This window comes from Xyrauchen texanus, chromosome 27 (assembly GCF_025860055.1).
Source record: "Xyrauchen texanus isolate HMW12.3.18 chromosome 27, RBS_HiC_50CHRs, whole genome shotgun sequence".
NCBI classification, from domain to species: domain Eukaryota; kingdom Metazoa; phylum Chordata; class Actinopteri; order Cypriniformes; family Catostomidae; genus Xyrauchen; species Xyrauchen texanus.
Genome location: NC_068302.1, coordinates 28,499,663 through 28,519,256, shown reverse-complemented (window position 1 = coordinate 28,519,256; position 19,594 = coordinate 28,499,663). Strand labels below are relative to the sequence as shown.

The window sequence follows — 19,594 nt, the reverse complement described above, 5'->3', positions numbered from 1 at the left end:
ATTTAGATGTTATATACAGTATCACATTAAATGGCAGAAGAAACAGGAATCTCACCTTGAGACTGAGCAAACTCTTCAGGACTCCAACTCTCTGCTACTTCACTGGCAACCATGGCGATGATGCCAACGCAGGCCAAACTCCTCCACACTGTTTCCATGGTTACTACAGCAAGCTTCAGTGCGGTGCCCAGCCCTCTGTCCCAACATGTCTTCTGCCCTGTGACGGCCCACACTCACCAGAGTGATGCACTGTATTCAGGGGCCATACTGGCTTCACTTCAATACAGATCCTGTCTTTGCCTCTCAGAGTTTGAGGTGGAGGGGTAACAGTTCTTAGATGTGTATGATCAGGCTTATTAATTTGAAGAGCCTCCCTATTGAGAAAAAAACATGTTAGATAGATGCAGAGGAAAAAAGGGAGAGAGAATTAAGAGTTCCTTGACTAAATGGTTCCCCTTTGACTGGTCAAACATAGTGGCTTGTAGGTTGTTGTTCGTTGTTTGTGTTCACCCCTAGCTGAGTTAATCAATCATTCCTCTGATCACACAGGAGGAAAAACATGCTTTCCCTATTTCTCTTCACCCTCTCCATCGACGGAAGGGCAAATGGTTTAAGATTGCTATAAAAGAAAATCAGCCCAATTTGAGAAATGGTGCAAGAGGGCCATGTGTGGTTCTGCAACAGGTGTCATCTATGGTTGGGACAATTGGGGCATGTCCCTACCAGTTTTTGCCTTGGCTAATTTGGTCCCCACCACTTTTTAGATTTGTCAGGTTAGTAAAAGTGGCCATCCACGGCATGAGTCATCTATGCAGCTGATGTTCTCTTGTGCATCCAGATGCACGATCAGTGCTCTAATCGCTCAGTTGTTCCGCTGCTCGCGCTCTTTTCCAGTTAAATCATAAAGCAAAATGCAAACAGCTCATGATATACTGTACATCCACTCAGTACTGATGCAATCTTTGTTTATTCAAATAAAAAGTATATTTAGGGTGGATTAGAACCTGGAATTCCTGTTATTAGAGAAGAAAACTTTACCATGAGACCATTGAGTCAGCCTGACTAAAGTTGTACTGATCTATGTATTTATCCACTGACTATCAAAATCCCAGCACTAACAGTGTTAGATGTATGGATCAAATTAATAAATTACTTATGTGAAATATGTATTGGAATGCTTAAACTGGTCAAGACAGACTATATCAAAACAGTAAAATACTTTTTTTCATTATCTGCACATAACGTAATTTATATTTATGAGTTTTGCCACTTCGTGACATCACAACCCCCATCCCCCAAATAAAAATGGTCCCCATCACTTTTTATAACAAAGTGACACCCCTGGGTTCTGCTGGTTCATGCGTAAGAGCCACAACTTAGAATATACTGTATATTAGCCTACTTATTTTGTTATAGATTAAGATTAAATAATTAGGTATTATGTGTAATATACAATGTGTTATCATTTGAAAATGTTAATTTCGTTAAATGGTTAAATTGACACTCAAAAAACATTGTGTAATGTCAGTGACGTCATCTCCCTTGAACTCTTAGTTTGGAGATGTAAGCTGGAGCAAGTCAGTTCCAAATTGCGTTCAGATCATGCACGTAATCCAATGTGGTACAAAAATAATTAAAAAAATGTTTGTGCTACCACAACTACATACTGTAAACTGCTTATTATTTTATTAAAAAGTAGCATGTGAAACAGGATTCAATATGCAACAATAAATGTTTGAAACTGCAGTGTGCTACATTGTATTCACATAAACTCATTATGTTTTTTGTTAAATTTAGCAAGTAAATCATTGGTATCTGACAAAATAAAGAGTCAAGAAAAATATATTACTGTAAGATTTGTGGATGATATTGTCCCTGGTTCATTTGTCACTCTGGAAATCAAGTTCAGACCTCTGCCCTTGTTGGATACAGAACCTAGTGCAGTGTATGCATTGTATACTGCATATTTTGGAAAATGCAGTTCCAGGTCATCCAGGTGTTGCATGGATGCTAAAAATGTGCATGGTGTACATAGTATACATAAAGCATTTTGCAAAAATAGTATGAGCAATATGGTAGTACTCTATCCTAAACATAGCAATATACAAGATGCAGACTAATTGGCATGTTTTCTTCAACATCACTTTTTGTGATGAAATAAGCTCATCTTCCTCTGCTTCCCCCACTCCCCATTTTGCTTTCTCTCTTTCACTCTCCATCCCTCACTCCATGCTCTTCTCTAGAAAGAGACGCCATACCAGTCCCGATGACTGATGAGAAACCTAGTACAGGCAAAGGTAATCAAGAGCAGATGGGAAATTATTTGGTGACATAAGGATGCAAGTTGCATCCTGATGAAAAAAAGGGACGAACTCAGCTGCAGGAGAGAAAACCTCGGGGGATGAAGAAGGAAAGTGGGTAAGAGTGAGAGGAAAAAAAGGGAGAGGGGAAAAAATAGAGCGATTGCACACATATTTGTCCATATGGGATGACTATTCCTGACCAGTACCACAAGGCAATGGCAAAAGTTAGCTATTTATTGTGTGTTAGTGCTTTGTCTTATTTCTAGGGAAATACTTTTTTGGAAAGTTATTGGAAACCACTTTGCAAAACTCATCCAAGAAATCGGTTGCCTCAAAATAAGCAACATTATGCTTCTTGACATACTACTATGTGCCTTTTCCTAAAAAGAAAAATGCAACACCAACATATAGGTCAAGACCCAAAAGTGGCCTCAGAGGAGAACAGGTTGTTGCTGGTTTTAAGTTCCCCTCATTTCCTATGAGCTGCATTGAAACAGCTTAAGTGCAGCAAGTAATCTTAAAACACTAAGGCGTCTTTGTCCCCAAGAAATAGTGATGGACCACAAGTCCCGGTGATCTCCACACCCTTCCAACGCCCCCAGGCTTGCTCCTGTTATTTCCTGCTTGGCAAAAGCCTCTTTACTTAAATTACCTCTTGTTAGAGACTTGTTTTATTGCAAAGTTTTTAGACTCACAGCGAGATCAGTGTTTTTTATTAAAACATTGTCTAATCTTGATCTTGGCACAGAACGGTCCAGGATTTGGTCCCCCATGTTCTTCATTTGTATGTCATGAACTACTCTGCTTGCGCGACCCAAAAAGGAACTATAATAACATTATAATATTAGAGCAATAGAACAGAAAATTAGCAAAGAGGGAGGAAAAAACCTTGCACATTTTTTCTCTTGTCTGTTTTGAGATAAAACACTGGCACACACGTAGGAGAAAGAGCGCAAAGCCCGCAGAAAGACACAAACATGTAGTGCAACATCTCCTCCAAAAATTTCAGCTGTGGCCTTGGAGGAGTTGAAGTTCATAATTGGCTGTTCATGGGGGCAAATCAAGACTGTGTAGCAACTGCGAGCTGCAGATGGTGTGTCAACATATAGTGGATGTGACACAATTCAGGAAGGGACTTGTAATCTGTTAGTGTACACATAAGGTATGAGAATGTGTGTGCTCTGAGACTCTCAGCTTGTGCTTTCATACTACACCAGCAAAGTCAGTGAGCCATCAGGCAGGAGTAAGGCATTGGTAATTAAACCCATATGACAGACTGAATGTAAAGGGTTCTCTTCAGTGGAGAACACTCTCTTTCTCACTCGCGCCATGTTTTTTTTTTTAATCCAGTGTGCTGGAAAGCACTCTCTCCCCGTTCCACACTGCTGCAAGTAGTGCAATCCTCTCTGGTAACTAGCCATTCTCTCTTCATATCCATTTGGATAACATACAAGCAGCAAGTCAAAAACAGCTGATATTAACATAAAGTTGGTATCAGTCTTCATAAATCTCAACTGATTTTCTGCTCTCAGTTTCAAATAAACAAACAAAAAGAGAGAGAGCACAAACAAGGGAATTGAGATTACAATTAGTTATACACGGTCAGCAGAAGTGACTTATGTAACGACCGTTAATGAACTCTGAATCAGACAACAGAGACCATAATGTGAGAGTTACTCATGACTGGCTGTGGCTCTCAAATCTCTCAAAACACACACCTCTGAACCAGCCAGATTCTACTGCACTTCACTTGCCCTATATCTGTTTTTGGTTTGTTTTTTAAAGATAACAGTTAGTTTAATTTATATGATATTTAAATCTAAGATGTACACAATGAGCATTTTCAGTATTCTTCATTCAAGTGAGAGCCATACAGTCTACCAGTAGAGGGTGACAGAATAGTGGATAAAGATCTAGGCTGAGATTGTTGATCTAGGAAGGGTGACATGTGAATTTGAGAGTTACAGGATTATATTTTTGGCCCATATATTCAACCATTGTTTGTTTTAGAGCAAAGCATTTTGAACAATGGTTTCTCCTGAGGAGCAACAGGTTTACCAAATCTTTTGGGAAATAAATTGCCACACTGAAAACTCTAATTTGTTGACTCTACACTCTTGACTGAGTAAACTTCTTTCCTCAATTGAAAGGAGTAATGGCATCTCCCAAACATATGTAATTAAGTTCAATTAACTTGGTGTTCATACAGAATGAACTTACAAGTTATAAGTTGAGGTAAGTAGACTTAACTCAATTTTGCTATTTAAATATTGTTGTTTCTACTGTTGATAAGAATTTTTATTTATTCAATTACACAATAGAAAAGCTCACATAAAGAGCATAAATGATTCTAGGTCAGTCTTTCAATACATTTGTACTTGTGCACTTTATCTGCATATGCACAGTATGTAGAGTCAATAGGGTCCAATTTAACCAAATGGGACTAGACTGAGGAAACATAATGAAATAATTCAATTGCAAAGCATTGTGGGTATTCATGTGATTCTGACATGGCAGCCCCCATGCGGACCCTCTCCATGTAGAATAAAACAGCTTAAAAACATTCAAAAGAAGACTCCAGTCATATGATACTGGTATGTACTGGTATGCATACTGATATGACTGCAGTTTTCATTTTAATGTGCAGGGTTATGATTTCCTACATATATTTCAAAATTGCAATTCATGTCTTTAGGAGTTAAACTTTTTTTATTAAGGAAATATATACTGAATGCACCATTAAAACAACTTGATATCTCAAGTAAAGCAACTTTAGGGTTTACAGTGCATTACTTCTACATAATTTTTGGATAAGAATTTACAAAAACTCTTCACTTCCGAAAATACATTTATAGCCAAATTAAAATATGTTGAAGTTGAGCATAACAAGACACGTTTATACTCATTTTCATGACCTCTCTGTGACTTATTGCTATCCTATTAATTTCCATGACATTTCAAGACCTGGAAATCAGCTAGCCTATTTAAAAAATACTCGAATATTTCAAGATTTTCCATGACCGTGCAAACCTTGGAACAATCCTTAAAAGTCATTAACCACAGGTTGGCTTGGAATAAAATTATTCAATATCTTAATAAAAATCATGATGATCTGGTAGTAGCCTAACCATCCTAAATGACAAACTTCAACCAAATTTGACAAAATGTAGTAGGCCTATGTCCAAACTCCATGATAGGCTACGATGGAAATATCAGAGTAGGTATAAGGAAAAGTTTGATATTTAAGTATAAATATTGCAAAGGCTATGATAACAATTGTCGGACTCGTTGTTTCCAGCAGCTTCCCAAAGCTCGCCAAACTCTCTCCATCAAGACGCGCACGGACAGGCGTGGAGTCGCGCCAGGAGACGAGCTCGCTCTACCTGACAGGGAACAGGTCTCCTGCGAATCCTCATCGCCAATTTACGCATTAAACCTACATAAGTTATCCAACTTTTAAACGTCCACACCATGCCTTGAAAAGTCAAATGCTTCATTATTATGCATTCATTGGGGGAGACGATTGCTCAGGAATTTTTTTTTTTTTGGTCTACCAGTCATCGGCTATTCCTTTTCTATTAGAGCTATTATCACAGATGTGGCAATATTACAACAGTATATCATTTATAAAGTGTCCTAAGCAACTGAAAGCCTTCCTTATAGGCTCCCCGCGGACAAACCAATCGATCCTGAACCCCCAAAACAAAGAGAGATATTTATTTTTTCTGCTAAAGTGATTACCAGCAGGTCTGACAGCGCTGCGACCTCCACCGTTTTAGATGCTTTATGCTGGACGTAAATATTTAGACATGCATGCTTATCCCTGCAATGAACTTTGGAAAGTTTACATTAGAAATTGGAATGACTGACATTCACTATTGCATTGCATTCATTTGCATATTTTAAAATAATACAAGTGTGAAGTACAAAGTTTTTCGGAAACTACCTCACCGACGTCCAGGTATGGGCAGTCTGGCGACCCCTAAGAATTTTCGACCTCCGTCCGGTCTGTCGCCTACTTCGACACCGGTTAGTTAAGCTGCCACATACTAAGATGAGCCGGTATACTGTGCTCTGATGTTGCGTGACTTCCTTGCTGCCTTCAGTCTAACTGCTGAAGAGATGATCTAAGTTCTGCTTGCGCGGTGTTCTTTTGAACTGGTTCTTTTTAATGATTCGATCGAACCGATTCTTACAGCGTTTGGCCATCACTCGACTTTGGCAGCAAGAACAATGCAACATTTGGCGCAATTCATATAAGGTAATCGAAAAATTGTCTGTTTTAATGTTATGTAACATACATCCTACGCGGGGACATCTGCCAACATTTCAGAGCGAATCCCTTTTTTTAAACCGGTTAATTTGAAACGAACCTTCCGAGAGAACCGATTCATCTCATGCTACTGCTCTCTGCACAAGCAGCTCACAGGAAGTTCGACCAGCAACAACAGACGCTGAACGCAGGGAGGAGCCACCGCAAAGAACAATCGAGCACTGTGCGTCGCACTATTACATTCGCTTTGATGAGCTCGTGTTAAGGGCCCCTCAGAGGGGGTAGCCTCGATCACCTGATGGATATCGGATACCCCCCACCTCCTCACCCCAAAACGAAGCCGGATACCAGATGCTCTGTCGTCAACAGCCTTGAGAGTAGAGGAAAACGTGATTCCTTTACCTTAACACATAAATGAAGAACAGACTTGAAATAAAGATCTGAACTGGACATAATTAAGCATATATCTAAATGTCTTTGATGTTGTCTGATCAAGTGTGCAGAACATATTTATTTGAGTAGTATTATATATGTGTTGTATTGGCTAATAAAATCAAGTTATTTGTATAGCACCTTTCATAACACACATCTTTTCAAAGCAGCTTTACAGAAAATCATGCTTTAACAGAAAATGAAACCGTAATATCTATTCAGTCTTAGAGTCATCACTGTGTAGTATGATTTTGAAATGTGTATAAAAATAAGTAATAAAATAATAATTGTATTTAGAAACCCAGTGAGCATGCTGAAGGAAACTGTGGCAAGGAACACAAAACTCCATAAGATGTTGGTTAATTGAGAAAAATAACGTTGGGAGAAACCAGACTCACTGTGGGGCCAGTTCCCCTCTGGCTAACATCATGAATATATTGCCAATATTAGTTATTTATGTGCAGTACAAGCCATGGTTTAAAATGAGTAAACTAAGTAAGTGTTAAGGGACAGTGTTTAAACAAAGATTTTGTATGAATTTAAGGTTAAAGACTAATGTCTTTGAAGTTCATCCTGGATTAAGTACAGAAGTTTGCACAGATGAATTGTCCTTTGTTAGTTGGCTGATGAAGGGTTTTGTTGACAATTCACTGATAGTCTATTTATTCCATTATAAGAGTGTAGTCCATCAGTATAAAGGAGATCCAGGCAGAGATCAGTGAAGTTGGCTTGTCGGTTCAACCAGCTAGTCATTTCGGTGAGGTATATCCAAAGTACAAGGTTCAGGCAATGGCGTATGAAATATCCTATGTCTTATGGTTGGAGTTGGAATCAGTTCATCTGCTGAGGTCCATCGTAATAGAATGAAGTGATGTCTGGCTGGCACCGGCTGCATTTAAGAGACACTTAGCAGTGGAGTCCAATCCCAAGCAGGAATGGAGCTGGATCTGGCCGGTTCTGGTGACCTCGGGATAGGAGTCACAAATAGAATAATATTAGCATAGATGCCATTAAATTTTTTGCAGTTATAGATCATGATCAATGTTTCAGGTTCATATGATGCTATGTCTTCAGAAGAAGTTTTTAATGTGCATTTCTTCAAATATATTGTTCAAATGCCTTAATGGTTATGAAGTTATATTTGTGCCACAATTCTACAAGCACACAATGATAATTTGTGCATGGAAAATTATATATAAAATTATATAATATACTAATAGGGCTATATATAATATAATATACCATACTAAGAGAGCTAGCCAGAAAACCTATTGGCAGTTTACAGACTAAAAAATTAAAATAAAGGTTAAATTAAAACAGTTAAGTCAATAATAGAGCTACTCACTTGTTGTCATAGTGTTACACATTTTCTTTCTTGAAAAGAGACTATTCCCTTCTTCACTTCCTCCTGTTCTGATTTGCAGTATGATTGGTGATCTAGCCAGCCAATCAAAATGTACCCCCTCAGCTCTGATTGGCTGAAATTCTGGCACACTGTAACACTGTGACCCTGAGTCAACGCTATGACAGAGATCTTCTATACTGAGATAACAACCTCTGCCTTTTTACAGTAGGAGTGAGCATAATGGTCAACTAACATGTTACGACAGTAAGTCACTGTTTGCAAATACCATACAAATGAATGGGGAGAGCCGTAAACTGACTGTCGCAAAATCATCCGTGACTCCTCTTATAAAAAAGCTATTTTATCGTAGTAAACTCCACACATAATCCACTCCAAAAGGATTGTTTAGCATGTTGAAGATTGGCAGACAGGTGGTCAATTAATTAATTGATGAGCTGTTTTCTCACAAAAGCAGTTTGTTCAGCACACTAAAGCATATCCTCCATAGACAACCATTCAAAATGAATGGCCTCTTGTCTCTTCTCCAGTGTACCACCCATAGAATGTCTATGGGACTGCCGCATTATCCTATTTTATGCTAAATTTGTAGGCTTCCCCTTCAAACAGGCTCTGAATATGAATCAGGGGCATAGGAACCATTATAACTGAGGGCGACATGTTCCCCACTTTTTTAAAAATAACTACATTTGTCCCGTAATTATTAAAGTTCTATCATAAAATTGCTGATGTTTCTTAAAAGTTCAGCTGATATGCTTTCTTTCAAATGATATTACATATTCTTAAAAACATACAAATATAAAAAAAAAATCTAACATTCTTTAAAAATGTTGTATTTTGAAGAGAGGCTGATGAGATTTAGAAGGTGTGTGTGTCCCCATTTTCAGATTGTTCCTACATCCCTGCAATGAGTGCACACAGTGTGGGTATGAGGAGTGAGCACATGCAAAAACAAAGTGAAACAAATGTCAGAATTCTCTGCAAATTCACATTAAATTAAACTTAATTCGAGCAAGATATTGATTTTGTGCACTTAAAATATCCTCTTGCACGCACAGATTTTTGTGTGTGTGTCTGTGTGTGTGCACTCAAAATATCTTCCTCGCTCAAAATATCATCTTGAGTGCGAAGACATTTTTGTGTGCTGTGGAGCGGAGGGGGGCGGGGCCGGGTCGGAATATCGCGCGCCCGGTCCCCAATCGGCCTGATGAGGCGCGCGAGGGATAATGGCGGCCGGTGACGATTGTTCGAGAGAGAGAGAATTACGGACATGTCCGTCATGTGTGCTTGTTTATGTGTTTTTGAGTTTTCATTAAATTATTATTTATATTGACAAGCCGGTTCTCGCCTCCTCCTTGCCCATCCTTTAACTGTTTTACATTGGTGCCGAAACCCGGGAAGGAGGAGGGATGCCCGTCGCAGAGTCCTCGACACTGTGTCCACCCTGGGGAGCGCCGCTGCCATCTGCCGGGTGACGGAGTAGCCCGACCGCCCGGATGCGGGGAACGGCCGTCGTCCGCGGGGCAAGTGGGGACGGGATACCCCGACTGCCTGGAGCGAGGGAGCCGCTGCTGGGGGCGGAGGAGTGCCCTGCCGTCCCCAGAGACGCGGAGGGGTCGAGGGAGACCACCGTCCGCGAGGGGAGGAGGGAAGAAACTCTCCGACCGCCCGGAGCGGTAGGGCCGCTGCCAGGGGCGGAGGAGTGTCCCCATTTGCTGCCAGGAAAGCGGAGGCACGCTCTGCCCGCTGGGGGTCGAAGGTTTCACTCCGGTTCGCCAGGGGTTGGAGCGGCTGTCGTCCGCCTGAGTGTGGAGGAGTGTTCGAGGACCACGCGACGGTACATCAGAGAACCGGTGAGTGAGCTTTTTCTCTCTCTCCTCTCTCTCTCCCTTTCGCACCGTGTTGGCCTTTTCCCTCGCCTATTTTGTTGTTGTTTTTCCCCTCCTGTCTCCTCCCAGGGCGAGGAAGGCGGGGATGACCACGCGGGACGCGAGATACACCCCACCCCAGGGATAGGGGGGTGTACGTCATGCTGGTGGCACCCCGGCCTGAGATAACGCCAGGAGGAATGTGGAGCGGAGGGGGGTGGGGCCGGGTCGGAATATCGCGCGCCGGTCCCCAATCGGCCTGATGAGGCGGGCGAGGGATAAAGGCGGCCGGTGACGATTGTTCGAGAGAGAGAGAATTACGGACATGTCCGTCATGTGTGTTTGTTTATGTGTTTTTGAGTTTTCATTAAATTATTATTTATATTGACAAGCCGGTTCTCGCCTCCTCCTTGCCCATCCTAAACTGTTTTACATGTGCGCTAATACAATCTTGCGCTTCCAGAATTGTGGCACAAATATAACTCCATAATATGGGAGCATTAAATAAAAAAAAAAATGTAGGAACATATTTCTTTTTACTGAGCAGTGCTTTTTGAGACAGTCACATCCCAAGGCAGCATATCAGACTTGGTTGAGAAAGTGAGTTAAAGTTTCTGAGGAGACTAAAGGGAATGCAAATTTGACTGATTCTAACAGTCCACACAGTTCACCTGTGTGCGCACAGAAACACAGACACACATGTTTTCTCTCAAGCTCACACACACACACACACACATAGACAGATACTAAAACTTGCCAAGTGTAGAAGACGTCTAGCGTGCAAGCCAGATCAGAGCTTCATCACTCCAGCAGACTAAATACATTTGTTATAACTTTCCTTCATCCGTTCATCCGTGCTGTGTCTTTTCTATTCTCTCTCTCTCTCTCTCTCTCTCTCTCTCTCTCTCTCTCTCTCTCTCTCTCTCTCTCTCTCTCTCTCTCTCTCTCTCTCTCTCTCTCTCTCTCTCTCTCTTTCTTTCCCTCTCTCTCTGGATTTCATCTACAGGCCATGGTGAGTGTTTAATAAGATTATTCTGGCTGCTAATGTAGGTTCAACAGAGGTCAAATACCACTCAGACAGATAATTATTACATTAAATTAAGACTGTAGATATCATTCTAATTTGTAACATCCTGCTGGCATACATGTATGTGTGTTATGAAATTTTCATGAGTGCTACCTAAGCAGATTTAATGTGTTTTAAAGCAGATTCTTGACAAGTTTGTAATATTTTTAAACTTATCTTAGTTTTAATTGTGAAGTCCACAACTGTTTCTTAATCAAATGTTTTTTGGATTTGGTCATTGTAGAAAGTTTTTTTTTACCCAGTTGGAATTATTATTATTATTATTACAAATTATTGAATGAGTTCATGAAAGACAGTTTGGATGCAAGTTTTCTGGCCATGCACTTCATCTCAGGAAATGTTATGAAGATTGTATATATAACTATATATATATATATATATATATATATATATATATATATACTGTATATACAGTTGAAGGTAGAAGTAATTAAAACCCATTTTTTAACACTCCACAGATTTCATATTAGCAAATTATAGTTTTGGCAAGTCGTTTAGGACATCTAGTTTGTGATTGAAATGACAATTGTTTACAGATAAGATTGTTTCACTTTTAATTGACTATATTACAATTCCAGTGGGTCAGAAGTTTACATACACTAAGTTAACAGTGCTTTTAAGCAGCTTGGAAAATTCCAGAAAATGATGTCAAGCCTTTAGACAATTAGCTAATTAGCTTCTGATATTGCTGATATCATTCTGATATGCTTGACATCATGGGAAAATAAAAAGAAATCAGCCAAGACCTCAGAAAAAATGGTGGACATCCACAAGTCTGTTTCATCTTTGGGAGCAATTTACAAATGCCTAAAGGTACCACGTTCATTTATACAAACAATAGTACCCAAGTATAAACACCATGGGACCATGCAGCCATCATATCGCTCAGGAAGGAGACACATTTTGTCTCCTAGAGATGAACATAGTTTGGTGCGAAAAGTGAAAATCAATCCCAGAACAACAGCAAAGGACCTTGTGAAGATGCTGGAACAAATAGGTAGACAAGTATCTGTATCACACACTCAGCAAGGAAGAAGCCAATGCTCCAAAACCACAATAAAAACCCAGACTACATTTTGCAAGTGCACATGGGGATAACGATCTTACTTTGTGGAGAAATTTCCTCTGGTTTGATGAAAAAAAAATAAAAAATTGGCCATAATGACCATCAATATGTTTGGAGGGAAAAAGGGTGAAGCTTTCAAGCTGAAGAACACCATCCCAACCATGAAGCATGGGGGTGGCAGAATCATGCTGTGGGGGTGCTTTGCTGCTGGAGGGACTGGTGCACTTCACAAAATAGACGGCATCATGGAGAAGGAAAATAATGTGGATGTATTAAAGCAAAATCTCATCAGCCAGGAAATTAAATCTTGGTCACAAATGGGTCTTCCAAATGGACAATGACACCAACCATACTTCCAACGTTGTGAAAAAATGTCTTAAGGACAACAAAGTCAAGATATTGGAGTGGACATCACAAAGCCCTGACCTCAATCCAATAGAAAATTTGTAGGAAGAACTGAAAAAGCATGTGCGTGCAAGGAAGCCTACAAACCTGACTCAGTAACAACAGTTCTGTCTGGAGGAATGGGCCAACATTCCAGCAACTTATTCTGAGAATCTTGTGGAAGGCTTCCCAAAATGTTTTACCCAAGTTAAACAATTTAAAGGAAATTCTACTAAATACTAACAAAGTGTATGTAAACTCCTGACCAACTGGGAATGTAATGAAAGAAATAAAAGCTGAAATAAATCATTCGCTCTATTATTTTGACATTTCACATTCTTAAAATAAAAGAAGTGATACTAACTGACCGGAATGTTTTCTACAATTAAATGTCAGGAATTGTGAAAAACTGAGTTTAAATGTATTTGGCTAAAGTGTATTTAAACTTAAAAAGATTTTTCAACAGTATATGTGTTCAGCTGGTCAGTTCAAAATCTATAAGTTCCTTATGCTAGTTCATATAAAATGTACATAAAATTAATTTAGACCATGTGCCTCATCACTCTCGCCACACTGCAGCACATTGAATTTATCTGTGGCTTTAGAAAAGAAGTTTAAATATTTATTGAGCAGCTGAACAGGTGCTAAAGATCTGCAAAGCTTCATTACAGATGTTGTAAATTGCTTTCAACCTAATGTAAAATTGCAGTTTACAAGTTAGACCACAATTCATAATCTAAATTGATCATGAGAGTAAAGATTTATATATATTTTTTTTTAAATATATCGTCAAATTATTTAAATAATTCAGCATACTCATGTCAAAGCACAACATAGGTAATACTTCATATTAGTTCAGTATACTTAAAATTGAAGTTGACTAGTGTAAATTATTTTACCACAAATCACTATGTAGAGCACTGAACAACAACTGCTCTGAGTTCAGTGGCATGAATCCAGACTTTTTCACTGTCCAAATGTCCATGATTTTTTTAGTGGTCCCCTAAGATCGTCTAAATATGGGCAAAAAATCAAGAAAAGTTGGACTAGAAAATGAGAAATAATCACAACAAACCAAGCAGTCTAGAAAAGAGCAAGGGTCAAATAGTCTTTTACGTATAGGAAAAAGAAAGTTTTAGTTTCCATTGTACTTTGCCTGTTTGAAAAAGTGTATTTCCATTCAAGGAAGTTGAGTTGTTGGACATAAACTCTGTGATTATTTAGGCATCATAAAGCAACGTAGTTTGGATTCTTCTGTTCAGATTTTCCGACCAACATGGACATGGACAGTAGGGCAATGAATCTATTATTGGTTAATTGGTTACTTAATCAAGTGAACTGAGTCAATTTAAGATTCTTAGCTTTAAATTCATCTTCTCTAAAAATGTAGCAACCCAACATATGCTTATATATATGTGTATGCCTCAGTGCCCTGATACAGATGTGTTCTCTCAGATATTTTTAGCATTTCAAAGACAATTAAATGTCACTTTTCTTTGTAAGATTAAAGTAATAGTTCACCAAAAAATAAAAAAATTCTGTCACCATTTACCATCACCTTATTGTAAACCCATATGACATACTTTATTCCAATATTATTATTCTGTCACCATTTACATGTTGTTCCAAAACCTGTGTGACATTCTTACTTCTGTAGAACACAAAAGGAGATGTCTGGCAGAAAAGACCTCAGTCACCCTTCACCTGCTGGGCCTGGACAACTCCCTCTGCAACTGGATCGTGGACTTCCTGACTGGGAGACCTCAGTCAGTCCAGATCGGGAACAGCATCTCCACCACCACCACACTGAGCACTGGGGCCCCCCAGGGCTGTGTGCTCAATCCACTGCTGTTCACTCTGCTGACTCACAACTGTGCTGCAATGCACAGCTCGAACCACATCATTCACCGATGACACGACCGTGGTGGGTCTCATCAGCAAGAACGACGAGTCAGCATACAGAGAGGAGGTGCAGCATCTAACGGACTGGTGTAGAGCCAATAACCTGTCTCTGAATGGTTGTTGACTTTAGGAGAGCACAGAGTGACCACTCTCCCCTGAACATTGACGGCTCCTCTGTGGATTTTCAAGAGCACCAAATTCCTTGGTGTTCACCTGGCAGAGAACCTCACCTGGTCCCTCAACACCAGCTCTATTACCAAGAAAGCCCAGCAGCATCTCTACTTTCTTCGAAGGCTGAGGAAAGCATATTTCCCACCCCCCATCCTCACTACATTCTATAGAGGGACTATTGAGAGCATCCTGAGCAGCTGCATCACTGCCTGGTTTGGGACTTGCACCGTTTCGGACCGCAAAGCCCTGCAGAGGATAGTGAGGACAGCTAAGAAGATCATCAGGGTCTCCATCATAGACATTTACAAAAAACGCTGCATCCACAAAGCAACCAGGATTGTGGATGACCCCACACATCCCTCACACAAACTCTTCACCCTCCTGTACCGAAGCATTCGGGCCCTTACGGCCAGACTGTGTAACAGATTCTTCCCCCAAGCCATCAGACTCCTCAATACTCAGAGACTGGACGGACACACACACACGTGTCCTCAGTTGCACTTTAATTATTGTCACTTTATACCTGGCTGCTACCTCAATAACTGCTATGTGCATAGAACACTATCTCATAGTATGTTATGTTTACATTTGGCATTTTTAGAAACTGTCTTCTTTTTGCACTACTGTGTACTGTCTCTCACTGTGCCCATTGTCCTATTCATTTTTAGTAATTTATTGTACTGTCCCGTACTTTTTGCACATGTTTGCATGTGCACTTTATATAGGCATGTTATTTAGTCTGTGTAGTCTCATGTGGTTCTGTGTTTGTCCTATGATGTTTTTATGTAGCACCATGGTCCTGGAGGAACGTTGTCTCGTTTCACTGTGTACTGTACTAACTGTATATGGTTGAACGACAATAAAAACCACTTGACTTGACCTGACTTTCATTGCCTTCACACACATCTCCTTATGTGTTCCCCTGAAGAAAGAATGTACTGCATGTTTTGAATAACAAGATGGCGAGAAAATAGTGACAGAATTTTTTTGGGGGTAAATGTTTGTACAGTTTCACCTCTTCCCTCATTATACACTGTCCCCATGTGTCTTTGCTGTGGCCTATGGTGGTTTAAGAAAAGTGTGTGTGTGGCTTTCTCAGGGTCTTTCTATGTGTCTTTAACTGTTGTCACCCTATAAATATGGGCAGCTGAACACCTGTGTGTCCAGGAAGCTGTGGTTTAAATCAAAGGTAGAAATTGTCTGTCTAGGTCTTCCATCTGTTGTCAGTCCATGTGATACCACATCAGGAGGATGTGCTCTTCCCTCTAATAGAAATGTCAGATAATTTTCATTAAACCATTGAAGCTAAAGTGTGAGGCATTGAGAAAACTAGTATGGATTTTTCTTCGTTTTTGATTGTTTGGTCATACACAAAGTTCATGATGTTCATAGTACTAAGTTTTTTGTTATGTGGTTAAAAATATAGGCCTATATGTTTCATCACTGACCTCTCATTCTCCTACACAGCTGTATCATTCAGACACTGGAATAAATTGGGCATTCTAAATTGGGTGAAAAGGGAAATGATCCCACCTTACATTGCTGATCAGGGCTTTTTTTTATATATAGATGTTCAAGGGATGTTGCAAGCTGCTGGCACCCCTCATGATATAATATTGGGAGGAGACTTTAATCTATTGATGGACTCAGTCCTTGATCATAGTGAAGCAAAAATGTGTAAGCCCGCTAGAGCAACATTGACACTTCACAGGATGTGTAAAAATCTTGGTCTTATATTAATTATTATATTTGGAGACTTTTGAACCAATCAGTCCATAAGATTTATTCTAGAACAGATTTTTTTTTTTGATTGTTGTTGATTGCTCAATTGGAAACATCTTAGTCTCAGATCAGGCCCTGGTGAGTTTAGAGGTGTTGCCACATACAGAGAAAAATAAATCATATAGTTGATGCTTTAATGTATCCCTTTTGCAAAATCCTGAATTTCAACAACTGGTCCTCAGTACCCTCTGTGGACGTGGCTTGGGAGGCACTTAAGGCGGTTCTTAGGGGCCAGATCATACAGTATGCCTCATTCATCAAAAAATCCAAAGCACGAAAACTCGTGGAGTTGGAAGGGAATATTAAAAGCTCCGAGGCAGAGCTGAAGTGCCGAATGTCATCTAATGGCCTCAGAGAATTGGCCCGATTGAAATACATATATAATACTATTTTGTCACGGAAGGTGGAGTTTTGGCAATTCAGGGCAAGACAGTCATACTTTGAGTCGGGGGACAAAGTAGGGAAGCTTTTGGCTAGATATATGAAACAGAGAGTCTTTTTCTACCATATCCTCAGTAAAATATGCTGGTGGTGAAATATTTACCTCAGTCATTTATATTAATAATGATTTTAAAGAATTCTATCTTGATCTCTACAGTTCCACGTCTTCGTCTACTGATGAAGATATTAGAAACTTTGTGGAACCATTAGAACTCCCTAAACTGACGACTGAGCAAAACAATTCACTTGGTTCTGAGATAAACTTGGAGAAGCTTCATGAGGTAATTAAAGCCTTGCTACAGGCAAGGCTTGTGCCAGAAATCTTTGCTGCTGAATTTTTTAGATCTTATGCTACAGAACTGGCTCCACTTTTGTTAATAGTTTATACAGAATCATTAAAGAATGGAAAGCTTCCGCCAACCATGACGCAAGCCCGGATCAGTCTGATTCTTAAAAAGGATAAAGATCCAAGTGAGTGCAAGAGTTACTGTCCAATTTCCCTGATCTAGCTAAAAATATTGTCAAACCGATTACGTAAAGTTATAACATCTCTTATACATATAGATCAGGTGGGTTTATTTGGGGCCGTAGCTCTTCTGATAACATTAGGTGATTCATCAATACCATACGGTCAGTGGCAAATGATCAGTCGCTGCCATCTCACTTGATGCCGAAAATGCATTTGATATGGTAGAATGGGATTATCTTTTTAAGATTTTGGAAATCTACAGGTTTGGGAACACTGTTATTGGATGGATTAAGTTACTTTATAGACCGGGAGTGGCAGTACAAACAAATGGATTAATTTTACTCTGGATAGAGGCACCCAGCATGGTTGCCCTCTTTCCCCATTATTTTTCTGTCTTGCCCTGGATTCATTAGCAGCTGCAAAATAAAAAATGAGGATGATTTTCCAGGGGTGGTGGCAGGAGGTATGGTTCATAAGCTTTTGCTTTATGCAGATTATATTTTATTATTTGTCCCCAACCCCAATAGATCTATGCCCTGCCTTCACAGAAGTATTAATACCTTTTCTAAGTTCTCAGGATACAGAGTCAATTGGTCTAAATCCGAAGCTTTGGCTCTGAGAGAGTACTGGCCAGTAACGGCCTCTAAGACGGGCACCTTCCAGTGGCCCAAACAGGGCATTTAGTATTTGGGCATTTTATATCCAGCAAATTTGTGTGATTTAATTCATTTTGACCCCTTAATAAAAAGGTTTTCGAGCAATGAAAGCAGGTGAGCTTCATTACATTTATCTATGATTGGAAAGGTTAATGTTATTAAAATAAGTATTCCAAAACTCAACTACCTGCTTCAGTCTCTCCTTATATATATCCCCCTCTCTTATTTCAAGCAATTTGATAGCATAATGAAGTCCTTCATTTGGAATGGTAAGGGTCCTAGATACCATTTTAATAAGTTGCATAGGCCGATCGACAAAGGTGGGCTAGGCCTTCCCAAAATTTTGTTTTATTATTATGCATTCGGTTTTAGACATTTGGCTCATTGGTTGCTTCCATCTGAGAGAGCCCCTCCCTGGTTTTGTTTTGAACGGGCAGTTCTTGCCACTATTTCGCCATTGCAAAGAATTCAAACTAATCGGTGAAGTTAATTTATCTTGAATTTGAACTCAGTATGGACAAAAGTGTCCAGAATGTTTAATACAGACATTTATTTAAATGTTGCCTCAAGCATATGGATACTGATAACTCCTCTTTCTACTGGTAAGAGTGGATTGTGAGGGTGGTTATTACACTTGGTGACCTACAGTATATGAGAGCAAATTGTTGAGATCTTTAGAAGATTTGGTTCAACATTTTAGGATTCCTAGATCTCAGTTTTTTAGGTATTTACAGCTGCGTCACCTGCTGCGCCATAATTGGCTTAGTTCGTATATGATGTTGCGAGTGATAATATTAATGTGTCATTGCCAGAAAAATATATTTCGACTTTTTATCTTGCCATTGGCAGATGTGGCAAAGTGTTAATTTTGCATGCAGCGCAGAGCATTTTTTATTTGCTTATTCTACTTAATTTTCACTCTGTCCTTCGGAAGCTTGTTTTAAGCAAAGCATGCGTCTGTTGAAAAGGCTATGGAACATTCTTTTTTCTTTCTTTTTTTTAGGTTAAGTGCTTTTGGAAAAGATGTGTTTTTAGCCGTTTTTTGAAGATAGAGAGTGAGTCAGCTTCACGGATTGAGTTGGGAAGGTCATTCCACCAACGTATTATGATGAAACTGAATGTCCGGGAAAGTGTTTTGGTGCCTCTTTGTTTTGGTACGACAAGGCGACGTTCCTTAGCCGACCTGGTAGCTCTGCATAAATGTTTTTAGGTATGCTGGAGCAGACCCAGTGACTGTTTTGTATGCCAGCATCAGGGCCTTGAATTTAGTATGTGCATGAACCGGCAGCCAGTGGAGAGAGACAAAGAGTGGTGTAACATGTGCTCTCTTAGGTTCATTAAAGACCAGACGTGCTGCTGCATTTTGGATCATTTGGAGAGGTCTAATAGCACATGCA

At 39.7% G+C, this 19,594-nt stretch overlaps 1 protein-coding gene across 1 annotated transcript in view; it reads right to left on the bottom strand.

Moving 5' to 3' along the window:
• adamts10 (ADAM metallopeptidase with thrombospondin type 1 motif, 10) overlaps window positions 1–6,403 on the bottom strand; it is a 102,491-nt gene extending 96,088 nt beyond the window's left edge. Inside the window, exons 1-2 of the mRNA XM_052093665.1 lie at window positions 6,250–6,403; window positions 56–374 (exon numbers count right to left, since the gene is read on the bottom strand). Coding sequence (XP_051949625.1) covers window positions 56–158 — 103 coding nt within the window. The 5' untranslated portion in view covers window positions 159–374; window positions 6,250–6,403. The remainder of the gene's footprint in view (window positions 1–55; window positions 375–6,249) is intronic.
• Window positions 6,404–19,594: the final 13,191 nt, after the last annotated feature.